This window comes from Cebus imitator, unplaced genomic scaffold (genome assembly GCF_001604975.1).
Source record: "Cebus imitator isolate Cc_AM_T3 unplaced genomic scaffold, Cebus_imitator-1.0 Scaffold53, whole genome shotgun sequence".
In the NCBI taxonomy this organism is placed as follows: domain Eukaryota; kingdom Metazoa; phylum Chordata; class Mammalia; order Primates; family Cebidae; genus Cebus; species Cebus imitator.
In genome coordinates this window covers 2,371,886-2,394,061 of record NW_016107368.1, presented here as the reverse complement: position 1 = coordinate 2,394,061, position 22,176 = coordinate 2,371,886, and the positions used below count along the sequence as shown (strand labels likewise).

General features: G+C 41.6%; 1 protein-coding gene across 1 annotated transcript in view; it reads left to right on the top strand.

Annotated features, from left to right (window-relative positions):
* Nucleotides 1-568: 568 nt before the first annotated feature.
* LOC108304206 (propionyl-CoA carboxylase subunit beta) overlaps nt 569-22,176 on the top strand; it is a 28,388-nt gene continuing 6,780 nt past the window's right edge. Inside the window, exons 1-4 of the mRNA XM_017528267.2 lie at nt 569-700; nt 4,265-4,385; nt 6,311-6,392; nt 17,702-17,825. Coding sequence (XP_017383756.1) covers nt 694-700; nt 4,265-4,385; nt 6,311-6,392; nt 17,702-17,825 — 334 coding nt within the window. The 5' untranslated portion in view covers nt 569-693. The remainder of the gene's footprint in view (nt 701-4,264; nt 4,386-6,310; nt 6,393-17,701; nt 17,826-22,176) is intronic.

Below are 22,176 nucleotides of genomic sequence, written 5' to 3'. Positions count from 1 at the left end.
TACTTAGGCTTTAGTGACAGTCCTGTGACGTGTTTAAAAAACTTGTTGGTGCACAGCAAGCTTGAAGTAAGAGCCACCTGTTACTGTATTCTACAGATGAATGACTTTGAGATGTTAGCCACACTGCAGGTTAATTTGCTAAGACAGAACCATGCAACAGAGATTTTTTTTTTTTTTTTTTGAGACAGCCTCGCTTTGTCACCTGGGCTGGAGTGCAGTGGCACGATCTCGGCTCACTGCAACCTCCACCCCCCGGGTTCAAGCGATTCTCCTCCCTCAGCCTCCCGAGTAGCTGGGACTACAGGCACATGCCACCACGCCCGGCTAATTTTTTGCATTTTTAGTAGAGATGGAGTTTCACCATGTTAGCCATGATGGTCTTGATCTCCTGACCTCGTGATCTGCAACAAAAATTTAAAAAAAATAGGCAGGCAGAGAAAACTTGGTCTTTAGTTTGGATTCGTATCACCCTGTCCTCATTATGCCATGTCAGTATCTTCTCTGCATTTGTCATCTTGACTGAATCAGCTCTAAGACTGTGACCAGCTCTGGCACTCTGAGGTTGACTGTTCTGGAAATCTCTTATTTTAGGACACCTCCTACCTGTTCATCACTGGCCCTGATGTTGTGAAGTCTGTGACCAATGAGAATGTTACCCAGGAGGAGCTTGGTGGTGCCAAGACCCACACCACCATGTCAGGTGAGAGCCCTTGAAGGTGACCTTACTGTTTTCAAACATTGAGAAGAGGGCATTGCCAAAGAGCCTGGTGGCAGTTTTGGGAAATATCACTTAATTGGCAGACCTTATTTGGGAAGACTGTGGTACAGCCTATTGTGCTACAATATGATACAGTGTATTGTTTATAGATACAGGGATACTTTAAGATTACTTGCCAAATTTAAAATGTATAAAAATTATTCTGTGCCTCAGTATTGAAACAGAAAGTTCTTGTTTAAACAGAAAGGCATGGAATTGGGAGTAGGGCATGATTCTGATATTAGTGAAGACATGTTAGTTGTTGAAGTAATTATTGCAATTCCATGTTTTCTTGGAAAATAAACCACCCAAGTGAATGGATCACCTACCACATAGCATTGTAACTAAAGACAGGAGGAATTGCATCTTTGAGCGATTTTACAGCAGTAAGTCTGGCATAACTGATTTATGTACCTCATTGGGCTGTGGTTAAGGCATTGGGTCAGCATTTCATTGTCAGCATTTCTTCTCAGCGTCCCTCAAGTAGACATGTGTCTTATCGATGATGTCTTAGATTAGATGAAATATAGTTTTAAAAAAGTCAGAGCTCTTGATCCCCCACCCACAAATCTATTTCTCTCTGTGTCAGGTTGGCATCGATCTTGACTCATTCCTTTCCCTCACCTGTCCGCTTCATTTAGCCCCATCTTCAAGACATGTCTGGAAACAGAACACTTTTCAACATCAACTCCAGCCTTATTGTTTCAGGGCTTCATTGGCAGCAGCCTGTCAGCCAATGAAATGTAATGTAATTATATTTATATAGTATAAAGCTGGGTCTTGATGGCATCTTACATTTGATGAAATATGCTATTTTCCCCATTTTAATAGTAGAAAACTTAGAAAACAAAGTATAAAAAAACCACTAGATATTCCATCATCCACAGATAATTACTAGTGATTTTTTGCTTCTACCCTTGCAGTCTTTTTACACAGATGAGCATGAATACACATAGACTTAACTCAAACATAGGTATCACATACCCTTGTGTAACCTGGCTTTTTTTTTTTTTTTTTTATTACAGCTTAAAGTAATGAATGTCTACCTATGACAAAGTTTCTTCTGCAGCACAATCTTAAGTGCTTTTTTGTTGTTGTTGTTTTGTTTTTTTTGTTTTGTTTTGTTTTTTGAGGCGGAGTCTCCCTCTGTCACCTAGGCTGGAGTGCAGTGGTGTGATCTTGGCTTACTGCAACCTCTGCCTCCTGGGTTCAGGTGATTCTCCTGCCTCAGCCTCCCGAGTAGCTGGAACTACAGGCGCGTGCCACCACGATTAGCTAATTTTTGTATTTTTAGTAGAGACGGGGATTTTACCAGGTTAGCCGGGATGGTCTCAATCTCCTGACCTCATGATCCACTTGCCTCGGCCTCACAGAGTGTTGGGATTACAGTCATGAGCCACCGCACCTGGCCTTATTTGTTTTTTGATTGTAGGGGAGTATGTGGTTTTCTTTCTGGGCCTGAGGCTCTTTGATGGGATGTGTCTGATGCACCTGGCTCTGTATCCCCAGGGCAAGGCACAAAAAGGTGCCCTATACATACATATATTTTTCTTTCTTTCTTTTTTTTTTAAATCTTTTGGTAACAGCTTTATTGAGGTGTAATTCATATATCGTACATTTTAAACACCTATTTATACTGCACAATTAAGTGGTTTTTAAATATATTCACAGCTGTGTAATCATTACCACAATCAATTTTAGGACATTGTCATCACCCTGAGAAGAAACCTGTGCCCATTAGCAGTCACTCTGCTTTTCACCACAAATACTTATGCTCTAGGCAGTCACCAGGCTACTTTCTGTCTCTATGTGGATTTTTTCGTTCTGGACATTTCCTAGAAATGGAATCATACAACATATGATCTTTTGTAACTGGTTGTTTTTTTTCCCCTTCCTTTGCAAGCAGAAGTTCAGTCAGGACTGGTTGCTTTTACTTATAATGTTCTTAAAGGTTCATCCATGTTGTATCATGAATCAGTACTTTATTCATTTTTATGGCCGAATAATACTCCAGTGTGTGGATATACCACATCTAGTTTATTCATTGACCAGTTAATAGACACAGGGTCATTTCCAGTTTTTGGCTGTCTTAAATATGCCTCTGTTATATTTATATGAATATTTTTGAGTAGACATATGTTTTTATTTCTCTTTGATTTCTGAGTTAAATGATTACTTGATGCTTTTAAGGAACTGCTGGACTCTCTTCCAAAGTGGCTGTACCCATTTATAAATATTCCTTGAATGAAAAAAATCTGTCATGCCGAAAATGCTTTTTATTCATTCAACAAATACTCATTTAGAATATGTGGAAAAAGACAAATAGCAAAGGAATTAAAAATTTTAAACAGAATAAAATAAAAATGTAAAAAAAAAAACAAAAATGAAACAAACCAAGAAAACCAAACAAATATTCATTGGGTGCCTATGTGTGAAGCATTGTTTTAGGTGCTAGGAATACATTTGTGGACAGACAAAAGAAAGCCCCCTACCCATATGGGGCTTATATTCTGGTAGAGGAGATACACAATAAACTTTATAAATAAGTACACTATGTAGTATGTTAAAAGGCATTATGCGCTATGAAAAAAGTAGAATAGGGTAAAGGGGACTGAGATTGTAGTAGTTTCAAACAGGATGGTAACTGTAGGCCTCACTGAGGTTAAGAGCTGAGCAGATTTTAGAGTTAACTGCATTGATATGTTAAGTGGGGAGCATTGCAGGTAGAGGGAATAGTTTATGCAAAGGCTCTGAGATGGGAGAGTGACTGGACTGCTCAGTGAACAAGGAGGATCATTGGAGTAGAAACACGACATAATCTGATTTGCAAAGCTCTGTCTGGCAGCTTTGTGGACAAGAGACTGTAGGGACAGTGGTGGAAGAATGGAGTCTGGTGGGATGAGCCTGGGAGAGAGTTCTTGGCTCTACTTTCTCCATCTATCTATGGCCTCGTTTGGCTGCTGTGTAATTTCAGAGTGCTCTTCGAGAATTATGGCTTGATTCCTCACTAGGGGCAGGTGGCTTCCCTCCTTTCCTTCCACTGTTGCTGAGAACCTGTTTGCCAGGTGCATTATTCTTGATTGGGGCCTGTAGTGATATGCAGGCCTGATATTACCTTGTTGGAGCTGATATTTCAGGAGAGATGTCAGCAGTAAACAGGGAAGTAGGTGCTGCGGGAAAAGTACCGGAGAACTCCCCCATGGTATAGTGATGGAAAGTGAAAGGTCTGGGAGTGGGTATGGAGGTGATATTAGAGCAAGGACTTAAATAAAGAAAGGTGTGACTGTAGAGGTATGGGTACAGAACAGAGGGAACAGGCACGGCATGAGTTGAAGGATCAGCCTACAGGTATGTGTTCTGTGGCATTACATCCTCAGTGGAGGGTGGGGAGAACAGAGTTATCAGCACAGTCTGCTATAGGCATGTCCTAGGAGGACACAGTCATGAAGCAGCAGCTTTGGGCTGGCCGGTACCCTAACTCATCATATATGCCCCCTGTTCTCTTAGGTGTGGCCCATAGAGCTTTTGAGAATGATGTTGATGCCTTGTGTAATCTCCGGGATTTCTTCGACTACCTGCCCCTGAGCAGTCAGGACCCGGCTCCGGTCCGTGAGTGCCATGATCCCAGGTGGGTTGTAGGCTGGTGCACCTTCTCTCATTTTGCAGTGTAGCTTGCCCATCTTTGCCCTGACAGAACTTCCAGGGTCTGCCTTATTGGGCAGGTTGTAGCAGAGTTTGGTGGAGTGGCTCCCAGGTGTGAGGATAATGTCATGTTTGGATATAGGAGCAAACAAAGATGATTTTATTTATCTTTTTCCTCTCTGTAATATCTGATGAATATCTTGGGGGTGAAGAGTGGCCCAAAGCATTAAAAATTTTTTTAAAAATTTCTAAGAAACTCTGAAGTACCTAGAATTGGAGATTGAAGGTTTTTTGGTCTGGCATAGTTCCCATGATGAACTCCCCCATTTCCTTTCCTGCCCCTCACCCACAAAAGGAAGAGCAATGGTTCTTCCTATGCCGACTGTACCTGCCTTTTTTCTGACCTAGTTGTCCTTTTGAAATAAATAAATGTAAAATGATGCAAACAGCATGCCCTTCATAAAACATGTTTATGCATACTGCTTGTAGCCGGAGGCTGGGACAGTCCTGGGGAAGAAGGGTGTGTTGCTGGCCATCTTGTGAAGACCTTTTCTCTTGCTGTTGGAGTCTACCACTTGTTGTGGGGGCACCATAGAGTAAGGTGGAGGCCCTGCCTGGGAACTGCTCCACACCTCCGGCTGTTCCATTTTATTTCCTCTCCAAATTACAAGCACTCGCTTGGCCTGGACTTTGTTCTGCAGAAGGGATTTGAGATTGTATTCTTTGGGAAGAGGTCATTTTCAGACACTATCCTGTGGCTTAAACCTGGACTCCTTCCTGTGGGGCCTGGTCTGGGCCAGGGATGCCCTGAAGAGTCATGTTGCCAGGGCCTCACTCTGTCTGCCTCTGCTCACTCCTCAAGGAACATACTCAGTGGCCCACTGTGTGTAGTCATGGAGGGGAGAGTGGTCACAAGGTCTAGAGATGTGGGTGTAGCCTTTCTGAGTATCTATACTATTTGGAGTTTCTGAAGGGTTTAGGACATCATTTGAAGGTGTTATGGCCCAGAAGCCCAGTAGCCTGCTTTGGCCCAACCATACCTCCTCTGCATGTGATTCCAAGGGAGATAAATATACATATGGCAAATGAAAAGTAAGAGAGGACTTTAGTAGCAGGTGGGGCTGCCCTCAGTTCCCCATTGTAGAGCTTTTTGGGAAGTTGAGCTTGATGGACACAGGGCTTGACCCAAGGCCAAACCTCAGCCAAAGTGTACGTCTCAGTGTCACTGTAGGCCCTGGCTGCCCACATCGGGCAGGAAGGGATGAAAGCCTATTGCAGAGAAGAGGTTGGAGAGGGGAACATTGCTGGGTCCTCCTGCAGAGTGGGAGTGGGCTCGGGCTTAGCTTTTCTGCTGAGACACCTGGATGCAGAAGGAAGGAGAGAGTCCATGAGCCTGCATGTGACAAGTTCGTCTGTGGTGATTTTGCCCAGAGGGCCTGCAGTTTTGATTTTTTAAAGGACCTTTAGCAGATTAACCTTCTAACAGGGAATGTGAACCCACAGTGGTTTCTGTAGAGCTCTGACTTTGCATTTCTAAGTCCTTGTTCTTTTAATGTTCTGGGAAGTTGGGCTGGGATCTCCCAGAGCTGTGTCTTATTCACTCTAATGTTCTTCAGTGCCCTACATAGTACCTAGAATGTAGGAGGTATTCAGAGAAGATAAATGAAAGAGTAACGTTCAGGGGAATAAGCTCATTTTTTTCTCTAAAAGAAAACCAGATGCTGTCCCACGTTCAGTTAATGTGGTGGTTGCAAAGGAATGACTCTTTGGTGACTGCTTTGCAAGCCCAGCAGGGACAGAACTGGCCCAGTCCCTATGACTTGCCTCCTCTATTTCCATTCCCACTCCCCTCCCACAAAAGGTAACTGGCTCTTCCTATGTTGACTATACCTGCCTTTTTTCTTCCTAAAGTGACCGTCTGGTTCCTGAGCTCGACACAATTGTCCCTTTGGAATCAACCAAAGCCTATGACATGGTGGACATCATACACTCTGTAAGTGCCACATTTGCTTATCTTGTCTGTCCTAGTCAGCCACATTCATGGGCACTGTGCTTCGGCCTAATGAGGAAGCACTGGACCACTGCCCTTCATGTCAGACAGCACAGGTGGGGAATGGGGTGGGCACAGGACCAGTGGCTACTGAGTAGCGTGTTCTGGAAAGACCTGGTGGCTGTAGATACCCTAGTGGCACAGATGGACTTGAAATCAAGGGCTGGAGATAGGAATAGAAAGGGCCAGCAGAGCTCAGAAGTCTTTAGAAGACCCTCTGTGGAACATAAATTATGGGCCGTGTCCCCAGACTCTAGAGTGAGGCCGGAGTGATCCTTGTTAAGTATCTTTGGGGCCCTCTGCTCAGAGGGAGTTTGTCTTTCTAGAGAAAGGAGAGTACATACAGCATCCTAGAAGGTTGAAGTGTATGTGTGGAGGTCTGTGGGAGACAGGAGCCATTTGTACCTTTTTTTGGTGCAGCAGATTCCTGGGTCATTAAGTAAAGTCGATAGTGTTGGGCAAACTAAGGGCATCTGTAGATGGCCTTTGCCTTTCTCATGGGTACACTGTGTTCTCAGTAGTCCTTGCATAACACAACATGATGGCTCTCTAGTAACTCTAGAAATTAGATTCTCTCTCTTCCCTAGGATTTGCTCTTTTCTGTTGTTTTTGTCTTTTTTATTCTTGTAGGCTCTTCGTGCACCAAAGGTTAGCCTGAGGTGTAATCTTAAGGTCTCAGATCTTTTGTGAGCCTTTGCAGGGGCATGTGCAGTCACTTTCTAATTTTCCCTGTATATGCAGCTGTTTTTAAGTGTCCTAGTTATTGTCTGACTCCCAAAAGTAGAAGAAGAGACAAAAAAGAAGATGGTAAAAAGGTGTCAGCCCTTTAAATTCCCTGGAAGTCACTTCAGCCCAAAGCGGGAGAGCCTCGCAACAATGGGGTGAGTTGTAACAACAGTGACCACCCATCTCTGTCTGCACCTCTATGATCAGAAGCAGCAGTCAACAATCCAAGCACAGATTCTCAATGTTTGAAGGACAGGGTCCTTTTATGCCCACCCCGGCTCTTGCAAGCTGTGTGCCAACTGCCCCAGCAACACTTGCAGAACTGTCTGTCATGGGGCTGGGGTTGGGGATGGGTAGCTGCTACTGTGTGGGAATGAAATTAACTCCAATTTTCAGTCCAGTCCTCCTGGAAGTTGCAGTTCTTCAGCAGACACCGCAGAGTCAAAATAGTTCCATCAGACAGATTCTGCCAGGCAATTGTTGCCCAGGTGGGGAGACCAATTCCTGGTGCTTCCTACTCTGCCATCCTCTAGCTTTTTCTTAAGGTATATATGTTAGCTCTTGATTCTTATTAAAAAGTTTTATATCCTACCTATTAAATACTCTAATTGTTTGTAATTTTTTTCTGTCATTTCTTCAGGGTTTTAAAAATGTGGTTGCATACTGTCTATATATAAAAAAGAGTTCTGCCAGGTGCAGGGCTCATGCCTATAATCCCAGTGCTTTGGGAGGCCAAGGCAGGAGAATCCTTTCATGCCAGGAGCTCAAAACCAGCCTGGGCAACATAACGAGTCCCCATCTCTACAAAAAGTAAAACAAATTGCTGGGTGTGGTGGTGGTCACGTGTAGTCCTATTTACTTGGGAGGCTGAGATGGGAGGATTGCTTGAGCCCAGGTGTTTGAGGCTGCCCTGAGTTGTGATCATGCCACTACACTCCAGCCTGGGCGATAGAGCAAGACTCCGTCCCTAAAAATAAATAAAGTTTTATCTTTCCAATTACTTCACATGTCATTTTTTTCCTTGTCTTGCATTGGCCACAACTCCCTGTATGTCAAATGTAATGGTGAGTCAGAGTTGGGATTCTGGGCATCTTTGTATCGTTTCTAAGTTTAGCAAGACTGCTGTCAGTGTTTCCTAATTTATGTCTTTTTTCATTTTAAACTTACTACTGGTTTCTGTTTTAAATATTTTTGTTGTTTATTTTGTCCTTAAAATTAGGAATGAGTGTTGAATGCACTTTCAGTGTTTTTGGAGATGATCATGTGATTTTCCTCCTTAGATCTAATTATAAATTTATCCTTTTTAAAATTTATTTTTTTTTTTTTTATTATTTTTTTTAAAGACAGGGTTTCACCATGTTGGTCAGGCTGGTCTTGAACTCCCTACCTCAGGTGATCCGCCGGCCTTGGCCTCCAAAGTGCTTGGGTTACAGGCATGAGCCACCACACCCTACCTATAAATCTATCCTAGTAGTTTTCCTAATATTAAACTGCTCCTTCATTCCTGAAGTTATATATTGTTTACTAATATTTTGAGTTTTTACATTAATATTATGTGATGCTAGTGTGTATTTTTTTTTAGGTATTTTAAAATCAGGTTTTGGTATCAATGTTGTATTTGCTTTACTTATTTAATTTTGTTTTTTGAGACGAAGTTTTGCTCTTGTCACTCAGGCTGGAAAGCAATGGTGCTATCTTGACTGACTGCAACCTCCGCTGGGTTCAACTGATTCTCCTACCTCAGCCTCCCAAGTAGCTGGGATTACAGGCACGCACCACCATGCCTGGCTAATTTTTGTACTTTTAGTAGAGACGGGTTTCACCATGTTGGCCAGGCTGGTCTTGAACTCCTGACCTCAGGTGATCCATCTGCCTCAGCCTCCCAAAGTGCTGGGATTATAGGCATGAGCCACCACACCTGGCCTGTATTTGCTTTATGTATTAGCGTTCTAGGGCTACCATAAGAAAATACCATAAACTGGATAGCTTAAACAGCAGAAATTTATCTTCTGTCAGTTCTGGAGGTTAGAAGTCCAAGATCATGGCATTGGTAGCTTGGCTTCATTCTGAGTGTCTCTTTCCGTGGCTTGTGGACTACCTTCTTGCTGTGTCATCACAGGCATTTGCTCTGTGCGCGTACAGAAAGAGAGAGATCTTTGGTGTCTTTTCACTCCTTTTTTTTTCCCCCTCAGAGACAAGGTCTTGCTTTGTCACCCAGGCTGGAGTGTAGTGGTGTGACCTTGACTCCCTGCAGCCTTGACCTCCTGTGTTCAGGTGATCCTCCACCTCAGCCTCCTGAGTAGCTGTAGCTGGGACTATAGCTACATGCTACCACATCTGGCTAATTTTAAAATTTTTTATAGAGATAGCATCTCACTATGTTGCCCAGACTGGCTTTTCCCAATTCTTAAAAGAATTCCAGTACTATCAGATTAGGGTCCCCTTCTTATGACCCCATTTAACATTAATTACCTCTGGAAAGTCCCTCTCCAAAGTCACTTTTTTTTTTTTCCCCCCCTTTGAGATGGAGTCTTGCTCTTTTACCCAGGCTGGAGTGCAGTGGTGAGATCTTGGCTCACTGCAGTCTCTGCCTTCCAGGTTCTCTTCTGCCTCAGCCTCCCAAGTAGCCAGAATTACAGGTGTGTGCCACCATGCCCCGCTAATTTTTATATTTTTGGTGGAGATGGGGTTTTGCCACTGGTGATCCACCCTCCTTGGCCTCCCAAAGTGCTGGGATTACAGGCATGAGCTGCTGCGCCTGGCCCAGATACAGTCACATTGAGGGTTAGCGTATCAACATTTGAATTTGTATGGACACAGTTTAGTTCATAACACTTCATAAAAATAATTTTGAAGTTTTCTTTTTCTGCGCCCTGAAAAAAGTTAAATACTGTAACATTGGGATTATTCTTTAAAGATTGGGTAGAGTTCTCCTGTGAAGTTCCCAGGTCCAGGTCCAGTACTTTTTTGTGGAGCGGGAGTGGCTTTTGATAATTTCCTCTTGATTTAATGTAAATCATTTCTTTAAACTTTATCTCTTTTGAGGTTAGTTTTAGTATACTTTTTTCTATAAATTACCTATTTCTTCCAGGTTTTCACATTTTTCTTTTTTTCGTTTTGTTGAAACGGTGTCTTGCTCTGTTGCCACTGCTAGAGTGCAGTGGCGCAATCTCGGCTCACTGCAACCTCCACCTCCCGGGTTCAAGCGATTCTGCTGCCTCAGCTTCCTGAGTAGTTGGGATTACAGGCACCTGCCACCATGCCTGGCTAATGTTTGTATTTTTAGTAGAGACGGGGTTTCACTGTCTTGGGCAGACTGGAAATTTTTCTTTTTCTTTTCTCCTTCTATTTTTAGTAGAGGTGGGGTTTTGCCATGTTGGCCAGGCTGGTCTCGAACTCCTGGCTTCAAGTGATCCGCTGGCCTCGGCCTCCCAAATTACTACATTATAGGTGTAAGCGACTGCGCCTGGCCCATATGTTTACTTTTAACTCAAAAATTATTGTATTATTACACTTTTGTAATTTGCTTTAAAAAAAAAACAGCCTGGCCCGGCACAGTGGCTCACACCTGTAATACCAGCACTTTGGGAGGCCGAGGCAGGCAGATCACCTGAGATTGGGAGTTTGACATCAGCCTGACTCTGGTCTCAAACCCTATCTCTACCAAAAATACAAAATTATCTGGGCATGGTGGTGCGTGCCTGTAATCCCAGCTACTCAGGAGGCTGAGGCAGGAAAATCGCTTGAACCCAGGAGGTAGAGGTTGGGGCGAGCTGAGATCATGCCATTGCACTCCAGCCTGGGCAACAAGAGTGAAACTCCATCTCAAAAAAGAAAAAAATTAGCCATGCATGGTGTTATGCACCTGTAGTCCCAGCTACTGGGGAGGCCAAGGTGGGAGGGTCACTTGAGCCCAGGAAGTTGAGGCAGGCACTTAACCATGTTTGTGCCACAGCACTCCACCATCAGTGATAGAGCAAAACTCTGTCTCAAACAAACAAAAAACACCAGGCCCAAATAGTTTCATATGGAATTTCTGAGACCTTTAAAGGCCAAATAGTCCTAATGCTACATAAATTCTTCCAGAGCATAGAAAGTAAACAAAACACACAAGAACCTTCCAAAGCTTTTTTAAAGAAGTAGTACGATATTGATAACCTGAACCTGATAAAGGTAGTACTTAAGATTTCAGTTTCATCTTGCTTATCTTGTTAAAATTACATCTGTGGCCAAGTGGGATTTATCCTAGGAATGCAAGATTAGTTCTAGGAAACCCAGTAATACACTGTATGAACATATAGAGCAGAGAAAAATTACAATTACTTGTATAGATGCTGAAGAAAGCCTTTAAGAAGGATCAATACCTATTCCTGATAGACTTCAGAAAACAGGAATTAATACTTTTTAATATGATAAAATTTGGTATAGACTTTTTCAAAAGCCAGCATCTCACCTAATAAGGAAAGACTAGCTTCTGCCAGGCTTAGGAACAAGTACAGGATGCGCATTACTTCTATTCTTACTTAACATTGTTTTGGAAATATTAACCAATGCAGTTAGACAAGAGGAGGACCAATTAGAGGCAAAAATCTTGGGAAAGATGTTAAGCTGTATTGTAGGTGATACAGTATTATAACATTCAAGAAAACTCTAGAGAATTTATTATTATACTATAGTACTTGAAGAGGATACACAATTAACATATGGAAATCTTCATAAGCAGTAACCAATTATGGTAGAGTAAAAGCCTCTTTTACATAGTAACAAGAAGATAAAATGTTTAGTAATAATTTTAACAGAAAATGCATAGAAGCTGTGTAGGGCAAATTAACTTTTTTAAACAGAGTCTCTCTCACCCAGGATGGAGTGCAGTGGCCCAGTCACAACTCACTGTAGCTTTGATCTCCTGGGCTCAAGCAATCCTCTTACATCAGCTGGGACTTCAGGCGTGCACCACCATACCCACCTAATTTAGTATTTATTTTTTGTAGGAAGAGGTCCTGCTATGTTGCCCAGGCTGATCTCGAACTCCTGGCTGGGCTCAAGCGATCCATCTACCTTGGCCTTTCAAAGTGCTGGGATTTTAGGTGTGAGCCACCATGCCCAGCCCAGGGTGAACTTAAAAACACTTTGAAAATCAAAAGTAGACCAGCCATGATGGCTTAAATCTGTAATCCAAGCATTTTAGGAAGCTGAGGAGGGAAAATCCCTTGAGCTCAGGAGTTCAAGACTGTCTTGGGCAATATAGCGAGACCTTGTCTGTGCAAAACATAAAAGTAGACTTGAACAAATGGAAAGACATTCCTTGTTCCTGGGGTTAATGTCATGAAAACGTTGATTCTTAAGTTGTTTTATAAATTTAAGGCAATCCCAATAAACAGTTTTTTAAAAATAGAACTAGATAAGTTTATACAAAAGTTCACATGGAAAAAGAAAAGTGCAAGAATGCCTAAGAATAAACTGCAAAAGAAAAGCTGTAAGTGGGGAATAGCCATGTTTTATATTAAAGCATCCTATAGTTAAAACTGTGATACAGGCACATAAATAGACCAGTGGAATAGAATAAAAGAGCCAGAAATAGACTCAAGTACATACAGAATTTTAGTACAGTCACACGTTGCTTAACAACGGGGATATGTTCTGAGAAATGCATCATTAGGCAGTTTCTTTCTGTGAACATCATAGAGTGTGCTTTCCCAAACTTAGATGGTATAGCCTATTACACACCTAGGATCTGTGGTACAGCCTGTTGCTCTTAGGCTGCAAACCTGTCCAGCAGTTGTAACACAATGGTAAGTATGTATCTAAACATAAAAAGGGTACAGTAAAAATAGGGTATTACGATGGGACCACATTCCTGTAGGCAGTCATCATTGACCAAAACTTCATTGTGCAGTGCTTGACTGTATGTGATAATAATTTCTCAAATCTCAGGGCCAAAAATTAGCTTTTAATAAACGATGCTGGGGCAACTAGCTGGCCATTTAGGAAAATATAAAATTAGATTCATACTTCACACCATGTACAAAAATAAATTACATATGAGTCAGAACTAAATATAATCAGTGAATCCATACAAGCACGAAAAGAAAACACAGATGAATTCCTCTGAAACCTTAGAGGAGGTTTTAAAAATGCTTTTGAACTGTAACTCAAAAATTAGTTTCAGTGAAAGATAGACAAATCTGACTATGTAAAAAAAAATTTTTAAATCCCAGTCTTGATAGCAAAAAACTATAAACAAAATTGAAAGACAACCAGTACGCTAGAAGAAACTCTGTGCAGCATGTATTCCAGAGTATGAATATTCTTTTTATTATTTTATTTTATTTTTATAAGATGGGGTTTCACCATGATGGCCAGGCTGGTCTTGAACTCCTGACCTCAGGTGATCCACCTCGGCCTCCCAAAGTGCTAGGATTGCAGGCGTGAGCCACCACGCCCGGCCCGAGTATGAATATTCTTAATAAAGAGCTCTTAGGCTGGGGGATTAATGACCAAAACCGACAGAAAACTGGGCAGAAAACCACGGATAGCTTCACAAAAAAGATATAAAATGGACCTTAAACGTGTTAAAATATGTTCAACCTCATACATAATGCTAGAAATACAAATTCAGATTACGCTATTTTCTCGTAGATTGGCTAAAAATAAAAACCTTGAAAACTCTTTCCATTGGAAAGTCAGTGGGGAAGCAGGCCCTCTTGTGCATTGCTGACAGGGGACTCTGGTATTATCCAGGACTAAATTCTCATTTGCCCTTTGACCCAGCAATCCCATTCCTAGCAATTTACCCTGAAGATACACTTCCCACCTTACAAAATTATAGATGTACGAGGTTACTACCGTTACATTGTCATTTGTAATGGTAAGATATTTTAAATAACCTAAATGTAAATTTTAAAATAATGTAAGCCACATGTAGGAGTTGGTTGAATAAATGGTGCATCACGTAGTATAGTACTGTACAGAAGTGAAAAGGAATGAAGATCTCTATGAACTGATGTGAAGTGACTCCAAGGATACATTAAGTGAAAAAATTCAAAGTGCAAAAGAGTGTACTGTTACTTTCCACGTAAGATAAAAGGGTAAATTAAAAGATAAAAATGCAAACACGCAAATAGTACATCAGGAAATAATGAGATTAACAACAGGGTGGGTGAGACTAGGGTGGAAGGGATGGGGAAGGAACACTATTAATATTTTGCATATTAAATAAAATCAAGACTGAGGAAAAAATTTAAAATGAAATACAAACTGAACCTGTTTTAAATGAATGACTTTTGAACTTATAGTTTGACTATATACCTTTAAAGACAGAAATAGCTGTAAAAACATTCTAGTTAGTAGGTCTGTTTTTTGTAGTTTTATAAGTTAGCAATTCTGAAACTTTTCTCTGTACTTGAGGATCCAATACATAAGTACATTTTGAGGGTAGTGGCAGCAAGATTTCTGCTGTTGGAGAAGGGAGTTGTGAATATGGCAAGAGAAGAATAACTAGAATGAACCCTATAGATGCATTGGAGTAGAATTAGAATTATCAGCGTGAATGCATGATTTTTCATATAGCTATACTTTGGACGTTTTAGAAGGAGTCGCATATGCTGCTAAAAGGAACCCAGGCCTTTTGGAGAAATGGCTGATTGTGGGGCTGGGGCAGAAAAAAACCAAGATGAATCAGAAAGTAAGATAATTCCAAAAGGTAAGGTAGTGTTCAAAGAATGATGGGGACACTTTAGAAGGACACAGGAACCAGTGTGAAGGAACTTTGGCAAATATAGGACAATTTGAACATAAAATGATGGTGAAAGATTATAATTCATAGAATAAAACAAAAATCCATTAGTTCATCCTGATACTGTATAAGTACATGGGAAAGGCAAAGATCTGTCTTGCAGTAGATGCCAGCTAATAAATGGAGAAGGAAAAGTAGAATTGGAAAACTCGCCGTTTGGGCTGTGCATGGTGGTTCACACTTGTAATCCCAGCACTTTCGGAGGCTGAGGTGGGCAGATTGCTTGAGCTCCGGAGTTTGAGACCAGCCTGGCCAACATGCTGAAACCCTGTCTCTACTAAAAATATAAAAATTTGCCAGGTATAGTGGTGTGTACCTGTGATCCCAGCTGCTAGGGAGGCTAAGCTGGGAGGATTGCTTGAGCCTGGGAGGTAGAGGTTGCAGTGAGATAAGGTTGTTCTACTGCACTTCCACCTGGGTGGCAGAGCAAGACCCCTTCTCAAAAAAAAACTCACCATCTGGCAACTATCTTGACTGTAATGAGTTAGGCAAGAATCATTAATGGATGCTACATGCTAAACCTAGTGGATGAAGAACTAGATTGATGATTAAAGTTTGAAGAACAGGATTTCATGTAGTCTCAAAGTATTTCCCCACAAAATTCTTATTGAATTGGAGAAATAGTAATTTTACCAGGAAACCTGGCAGATATCAGTATCACTGGACAATGGACAAATGGACAGATCAACACCTTGTGCCACTTGATGAAAATGTCCCTTCCGTGATATTCCTGCAGAAAGACTTAGCTCAAAATTAAACATGAAATACCAAAGGAACCCAAATAAAAGGCATGCTTTACAAATTAATCGGTCTGCTGTCTTCAAAGATGTCATGATTATGAAAGACAAAGATGGAGAGGGGAAAGTTAAAGGAGCCTAAAGAGACATGACCACTAAAAGCACCATGTGATCCTGGCTCAGGTTCTGGACCAGAATTTCGTTGTTTGTGCTGCTATAAAGGATGCTATTGGAACAATTGGCAAACTTGAATAATGTTATATACTAAGAAATAGTGGCTGAGCATGGTGGCTCATGCCTGCAATCCCAGCACTTTGGGAGGCCAAGGTGGGCAGATCATGAGGTCAAGAGATCAAGACCATCCTGGCCAACATGGTGAAATCCTATGTCTACTAAAAATACAAAAAATATTAGCTGGGCACAGTAGCATGCAGCTGTAGTCCCAGCTACTCGGGAGGCGGAGGCAGGAGAATCACTTGAACCTGGGTGGGGCGGAGGTTGCAGTGAGCCTAGATCGCACCACTGCACTCCAGCCTGGGCTACTAAGTGAGACTCTGTCTCAGAAAAAAAAAGTGTTGTGAGCTGGGCACGGTGGCTCATACTTGTACTCTTGGTACTTTGGGAGGCTGAGGTGGGTGAATTGCTTGAGCCCAGGAGTTTGAGACCAACCTGGGCAACATAGCAAGACCCTGTCTCTACAAAAAATACAAAAATTAGCTGGCCATGGTGGCATGTACCTGTAGTCCTAGCTACTTGGGAGGCTGAGGTGGGCGGATTGCTTGAACCCTGGTAATCAAGGCTGCAGTGAGCTGTGATCATGCTACTGCACTCCAGCCTGGGTCACAGAGCAAAACCCTGTCTCAAAAAGTATTGTGGTAGTTTATTTCTTGCTAATATCACTGCAGTTATAAAAAAGTATTCTTGTGGGTTTAAATAGCCCTATAACTATTAAGAAAACTGATTTTCTGATTTAAAAATCTCATAAACATCTCTATGAGGGTCAGGCACAGTGGCTCATGCCTGTAATTGCAGCACTTTAGGAGGCCAAGGCAGGAGGATTGCTCGAGCCCAGCAGTTTGAGACCAGTCTGGGCAACATAGCAAGACCTCATCTCTACTAAAAATTTAAAAATGAGCTGACCATGGTGGCGCACAGCTGTGGTCCTAGCTACTTGGGAGGCTGAGGTGGGAAGATCATGAGCTCAGGCGATCAAGGCTGCAGTGAGCCATGATTACACCACTGCATCCCAGCCTGGGTGACAGAGGGAGACCCTGTCTCAAAAAAAGCAAAATCGTTTATGTGGTAAAATACTAATAAATGAATTGGGATGAAGGGTATATGAATGGTTTTTGTACTGTTCTTGAGTTGTTTTTTTTTTTTTTTTTTAGACAGAGTCTCCCTCCATTGCCCAGGCTGGAGTGCAGTGACACGATCTCGGCTCACTGCAACCTCTGCCTCCTAGTCCAAGCGATTCTTTTGCCTCAGCCTCCTGAGTAGCTGGGATTACAGATGCCTGCCACTACACCAGCCTAATTTTTTTGTATTTTTAGTAGAGATGGGGTTTTGCCACGTTGGCCAGGCTGGTCTTGAATTCCTGGCCTTATGTGATCCACCCAGCTCGACTTCCCAAAGTGCTGGAATTGCAGATGTGAGCCACCGGCCTGACCTGACACTTTTGTTTAGGTTGGAAATAATTTCAAAGTGAAAAGATAAAGTTGTCATTAAAAAATCTGAAATTCAAATAGAACTTTTAAAACAAACTTAACTGGCGTGCTCATCTTTGCAGCATTTGAGGTTGTCTGCATCATTCCTCCCCAGCAGGGAGGAGGTGCTGCCTTTGCCTATTGTCCTGCTTTTTTGGAGAACCTGTGATAGAGCTGGAGCTGTCTACCTCTACCTCTGTAATTCTGTAATAGAAATGTCATTCTGTAGTGTTGATACATCTTCTACTTGTCTTTATCATTTTGAGCTCAGAAGTAAATTTATTCCTGCAGGTTGTTGATGAGCGTGAATTTTTTGAGATCATGCCCACTTATGCCAAGAACATCGTTGTTGGTTTTGCAAGAATGAATGGGAGGACTGTTGGAATTGTTGGCAACCAACCCAAGGTGGCCTCAGGTAGGACGAAGAAGCTCTTATAAGGCTTGGTTGTGGGGTTGGAGGCCAGGGAAGCCTGGGTCCACGGTGTCTGTCTGCCTTTTGCCTGTTCTTCAGACATGACCTTCTGTGACCAGAGGAAAAATCCCAAATGGTTGTTGTAAAAGCTATTTTTTTTTTTTTTTTGAGACAGGGTCTTACTCTGTTGTCCAGGCCGGAGTGCAGTGGTACAATCACAGCTCACTGCAGCTTCCCCCTCCCAGGCTCAAGCTCTGGGTAGTATTGACACCTTAACAATATTGTCTTGGAGTCCACAGAAACAGAATGTCTTTCCATTTTTCTTCTTTTTTTATTTCTTCCTGCTATGTTTTGTAATTTTCAGTGTCCAAGTCTGTCACCTCTTTGGTTAAATTTATTCCTAAATGTTTTATTATTTTAGATGTTATTGTATATGGAATTGCTTTCTCAATTTCTTTTTTGGATTGTTCATTGCTGCTTCATGGAAGCACACATACAAAACTGGTTTTTATTGATCTTGTAACTTGCAACTTTGCTGGGTTTGTTTATTAGTTTTGTTAGCTTTTGTTTTAAAATTTATATTGCTGCATTTTGTTGGGTTGTTCTTCTGTGGACACAGGTTATTTCCACCTTTTAGTTATTGTGAATAATGCTGCTGAATGTTGTGAATATTATGAACGTTGATGAATTTGTTCATTAGCCCTCTTGTGGATTTGCTGGGAGTGTCTATATACAGGATCATGTTTTCTGCAAGTAGAGATAGTTTTACTTCTTCCTTTCCAATTTGGATGTCTTTTATTTTTCTTGTCTAATTGCTCTGGCAAGAATTTCTTGTACAGTGATGAATTGCAGTGGTGAAAGTGGGCATGCTTCTTTTGTTGCTCATGTTAAGGTAGGAAAACCTAGTCTTTCACCACTGTGTGATGTTAGCTGTGGGTTTTTCATGAATGCCCTTTATAATATGCAGGAAGTTTCTGTCCATTCTTGATTTTGTGTTTTTTCGTGAAAGGATGTTGGATTTTGTCAAATACCTTTTTTGTTTCAGTTGAGATGATCATGTGGTTTTTGTCCTTCCGTTTGTTAATGTGGTGTATTATGCTGATTTTCTTATGTTGAACCACCTTTGCATTCCTGGGATAAATCCCACTGGGTCATAGTGTATAATCCCTTATAAAAATAGACTTATAGAACAGTTATAGGTTCACAGCAAAACTGAATGGAGAGTAGATAGAATTCCTGTTCACTTTCTGCTCCCACATGCATAGCCTCCATATGACTAAAGTCCTGCATGAGAGCAGTATATTTGTTCAAAGTAATGAACCTTCATTGATACATCATTATCAACCAAAGTCTAGTTTACATTAGGGTTTATTCCTGGTATTGTAAATCCTATAGATTTGACAAATGTATAATGACATGTATCCACCATTATCATATCATACAAAATAGATTCACTGCCCTAAAAATACACCGTCCTCTGCCTGTACATCTTTCCCCCAGCCTCACCTTCTGGCAACCATTGGTTATTTTATTGTTGTCAGTGTTGCCTTTTCAAGAATATTATATAGTTGGAGTCATCCAGTATGTAGCCTTTTCAGATTGGTGTCTTTCAATTACATTTGAAAATCAAGTACATTTAAGGTTCTTCCATGTCTTTTCATGGCTTGTTAGCTCATTTCTTTTTAGTTCTGAATAATATTCACTGTTTATCCATTCACCCACTGAAGGATATCTTAATTGCTTCCAAGTTTTGGCATTGCAATAAAGCTGCTATAAACATCCATGTGCAGGTTTTTGTGTGGATGTAAGTTTTTACCTCATTTGGATAAATACCAAGTAGCATGATTGCTAGATTGTTTGGTAAGAATGTGTATAGTTTTTTTCTTTCACAGTAGCTGTACTAGTTTGCATTCCCACAAGCAATGAATGAGAGTTCTCATTGTTTCACATCCTCCCCAGCATTTGGTATTGTCGGTGTTCCAGATTTTGGCTGCTCTAATGGATGTGTAGTGATACCTAGTTCTAATTTGCAGTTTCCTAATGACATATGATGTTGAGCATCTTTTCTTTTTTCTTTTTCTTTTTGAGACAGTCTCATCCTGTCTCCCAGGCTGGAGTGTGTGGTGCGATCTCAGCTCACTGCAACCTCTGCTTCCTGGGTTCAAGCAGTTCTCCTGCCTCAGCCTTTGAAGTAGTTGGGACTACAGGCACATGCCACCATGCCCAGCTAATTTTTTGTATTTTCAGTAGAGACGGGGTTTCACCGTGTCAGCCAGGATGGTCTTGATCTTCTGACTTTGTGATCTTCCCACCTCGGCCTCCCAAAGTGCTGGGATACCAGTGTGAGCCACCGTGCCCGGCCATATCTTTTCATACATAAATTTGCCTTTCGTATATATTTTTTGATAAAGTATCTATTCAGATCTTTTCCCTGTTTTAAATTGGGTTGTTTTCTTATTGTTGAGTTTTAAGAGTTCTTTGTATGTTTGAATAACAGGCCATTTTCAGATACGTTGTTTGCAAGAATTTTCTCTCAATCTGGGGTGTCTTCTCTTGACAGTGTATTTGTCAGAGTGAAGTTTTTAATGAAGTCTAGTTTATCAGTCATTTCTTTCATGGATCATGCCTTTGGTGTTGTAACTTTTTAAATTCTTTTGAGACAGTCTCGCTCTGTCACCCAGGCTGCAGTGCAGAGATGCAATCTTGGCTCACTGCAGCCTCTGCTTCCCTGGTACAAGTGATACTCATGCCTCAGCCTCCCAGGTAACTGGGACTACAGGTGCATGCCACCATGCCTGGCTAATTTTTTGTATTTTTAGTAGAGACAGGATTTCACCATAATAGCCAGGGTGGTCTTGAACTCCTGGCCTCAAGTAACCTGCCCACCTCAACCTCCCAAAGTGCTGGGATAACAGGCTAGAGCCACTGTGCCCAGCCTGTTGTATTTGTACCTTAAAAGCCACTGGCATTCTCAACGGCTTCTAGATTTTCTCCTATGTTACCGCCTAGAAGTTTTATAGTTTTGTGTCTTACATTTAGGTTTCTGATCCACTTTGAGTTAATTTTTGTGGAGGGTATAATGTCCATATCTAGATTTATTTATTTAATTATTTTTATTTATTTTGCATGTGTATGTTGCTTCAGCATTATTTGTTGAAAAGACTGTCTTTGTTCCATTATATTGCCTTTGTTCTTCCCTCCTACCGGCCTCCCCCCGAGATGGAGTCTTGCTTAGCTGCCCAGGCTGGAGTGCAGTGGTGCAATCTCAGCTCACTGCAACCACCGTCTTCCCGGGTTCAAGCAACTCTCCGGTCTCAGCCTCCCGAGTAGCTGGGATTACAGGCATCCACCATCATTCCTGGCTAATTTTTGTATTTTTAGTAGAGATGGGGGTTTACCATGTTGGCCAGGATAGTCTTGAAATCCAGACCTCAAATGATCCGCCTGCATCAGCCTCCCAAAGTGCTGGGATTACAGGCATGAGCCACTGCACCCAGCTACCTTTGCTTTTTTTTTTTTTAATCAAACATCAGTTCACTGTGTTTTTGTGGGTTCATGTCTAGATACTCCATTCTGTTCTATTGATCTGTTCTTTTGCCAGTATCACAGTGTCTTGATTACTGTAGCACAGTAAGCCTTGAAGTTAGGTCGTATCAGTCTTCTGACTTTTTTTTTTTCCTCCTTCAGTATAGTGTTGGCTTTTCTGGATCTTTTGCCTTTCCATATAAACTTCAAAATTATTTCATTGATACCCACAAAATAACTTGCTAGGATTTTGATTGGAATTGTGTTGAATTTATTTAATTTATTTTTGAGACAGAGTCTCACTCTGTTGCCCAGGTTGGAGTACAGTGGTGCGATCTTGGCTCACTGCAACCTCCGCCTCTTGGTTCAAGTGATTTACCCATTATTACAGGTACCTGCTATCATACCCAGCTAATTTTTGTATTTTTGTAGAGATGGGGTTTCATCATGTTGGCTAGGCTGGTCTTGAACTCCTGAACTCAGGTGATCTACCCTCCTCAGCCTTCCAAAGTACTGGGATTTCAGGTGTGAGCCACCACGCCTGGCCGGAATTGTGCTGAATTTATAGATCACCTTGGAAAGAACTGGCATCTTGACAGTGCAGATACTCCTCAGTTTGTGATGGGGTATGTTCTGAGAAACTTATTGTAAGTTGAAAATATCATAAATGAAAAGTGCATTTAATACTCCAATAAACCCATCATAAAGTTGAAAAATTGTTTTTTTTTTGAGACGGAGTTTCACTCATGTTACCCAGGCTGGAGTGCAATGGCGCGATCTCGGCTCACCGCAACCTCCGCCTCCTGGGTTCAGGCAATTCTCCTGCCTC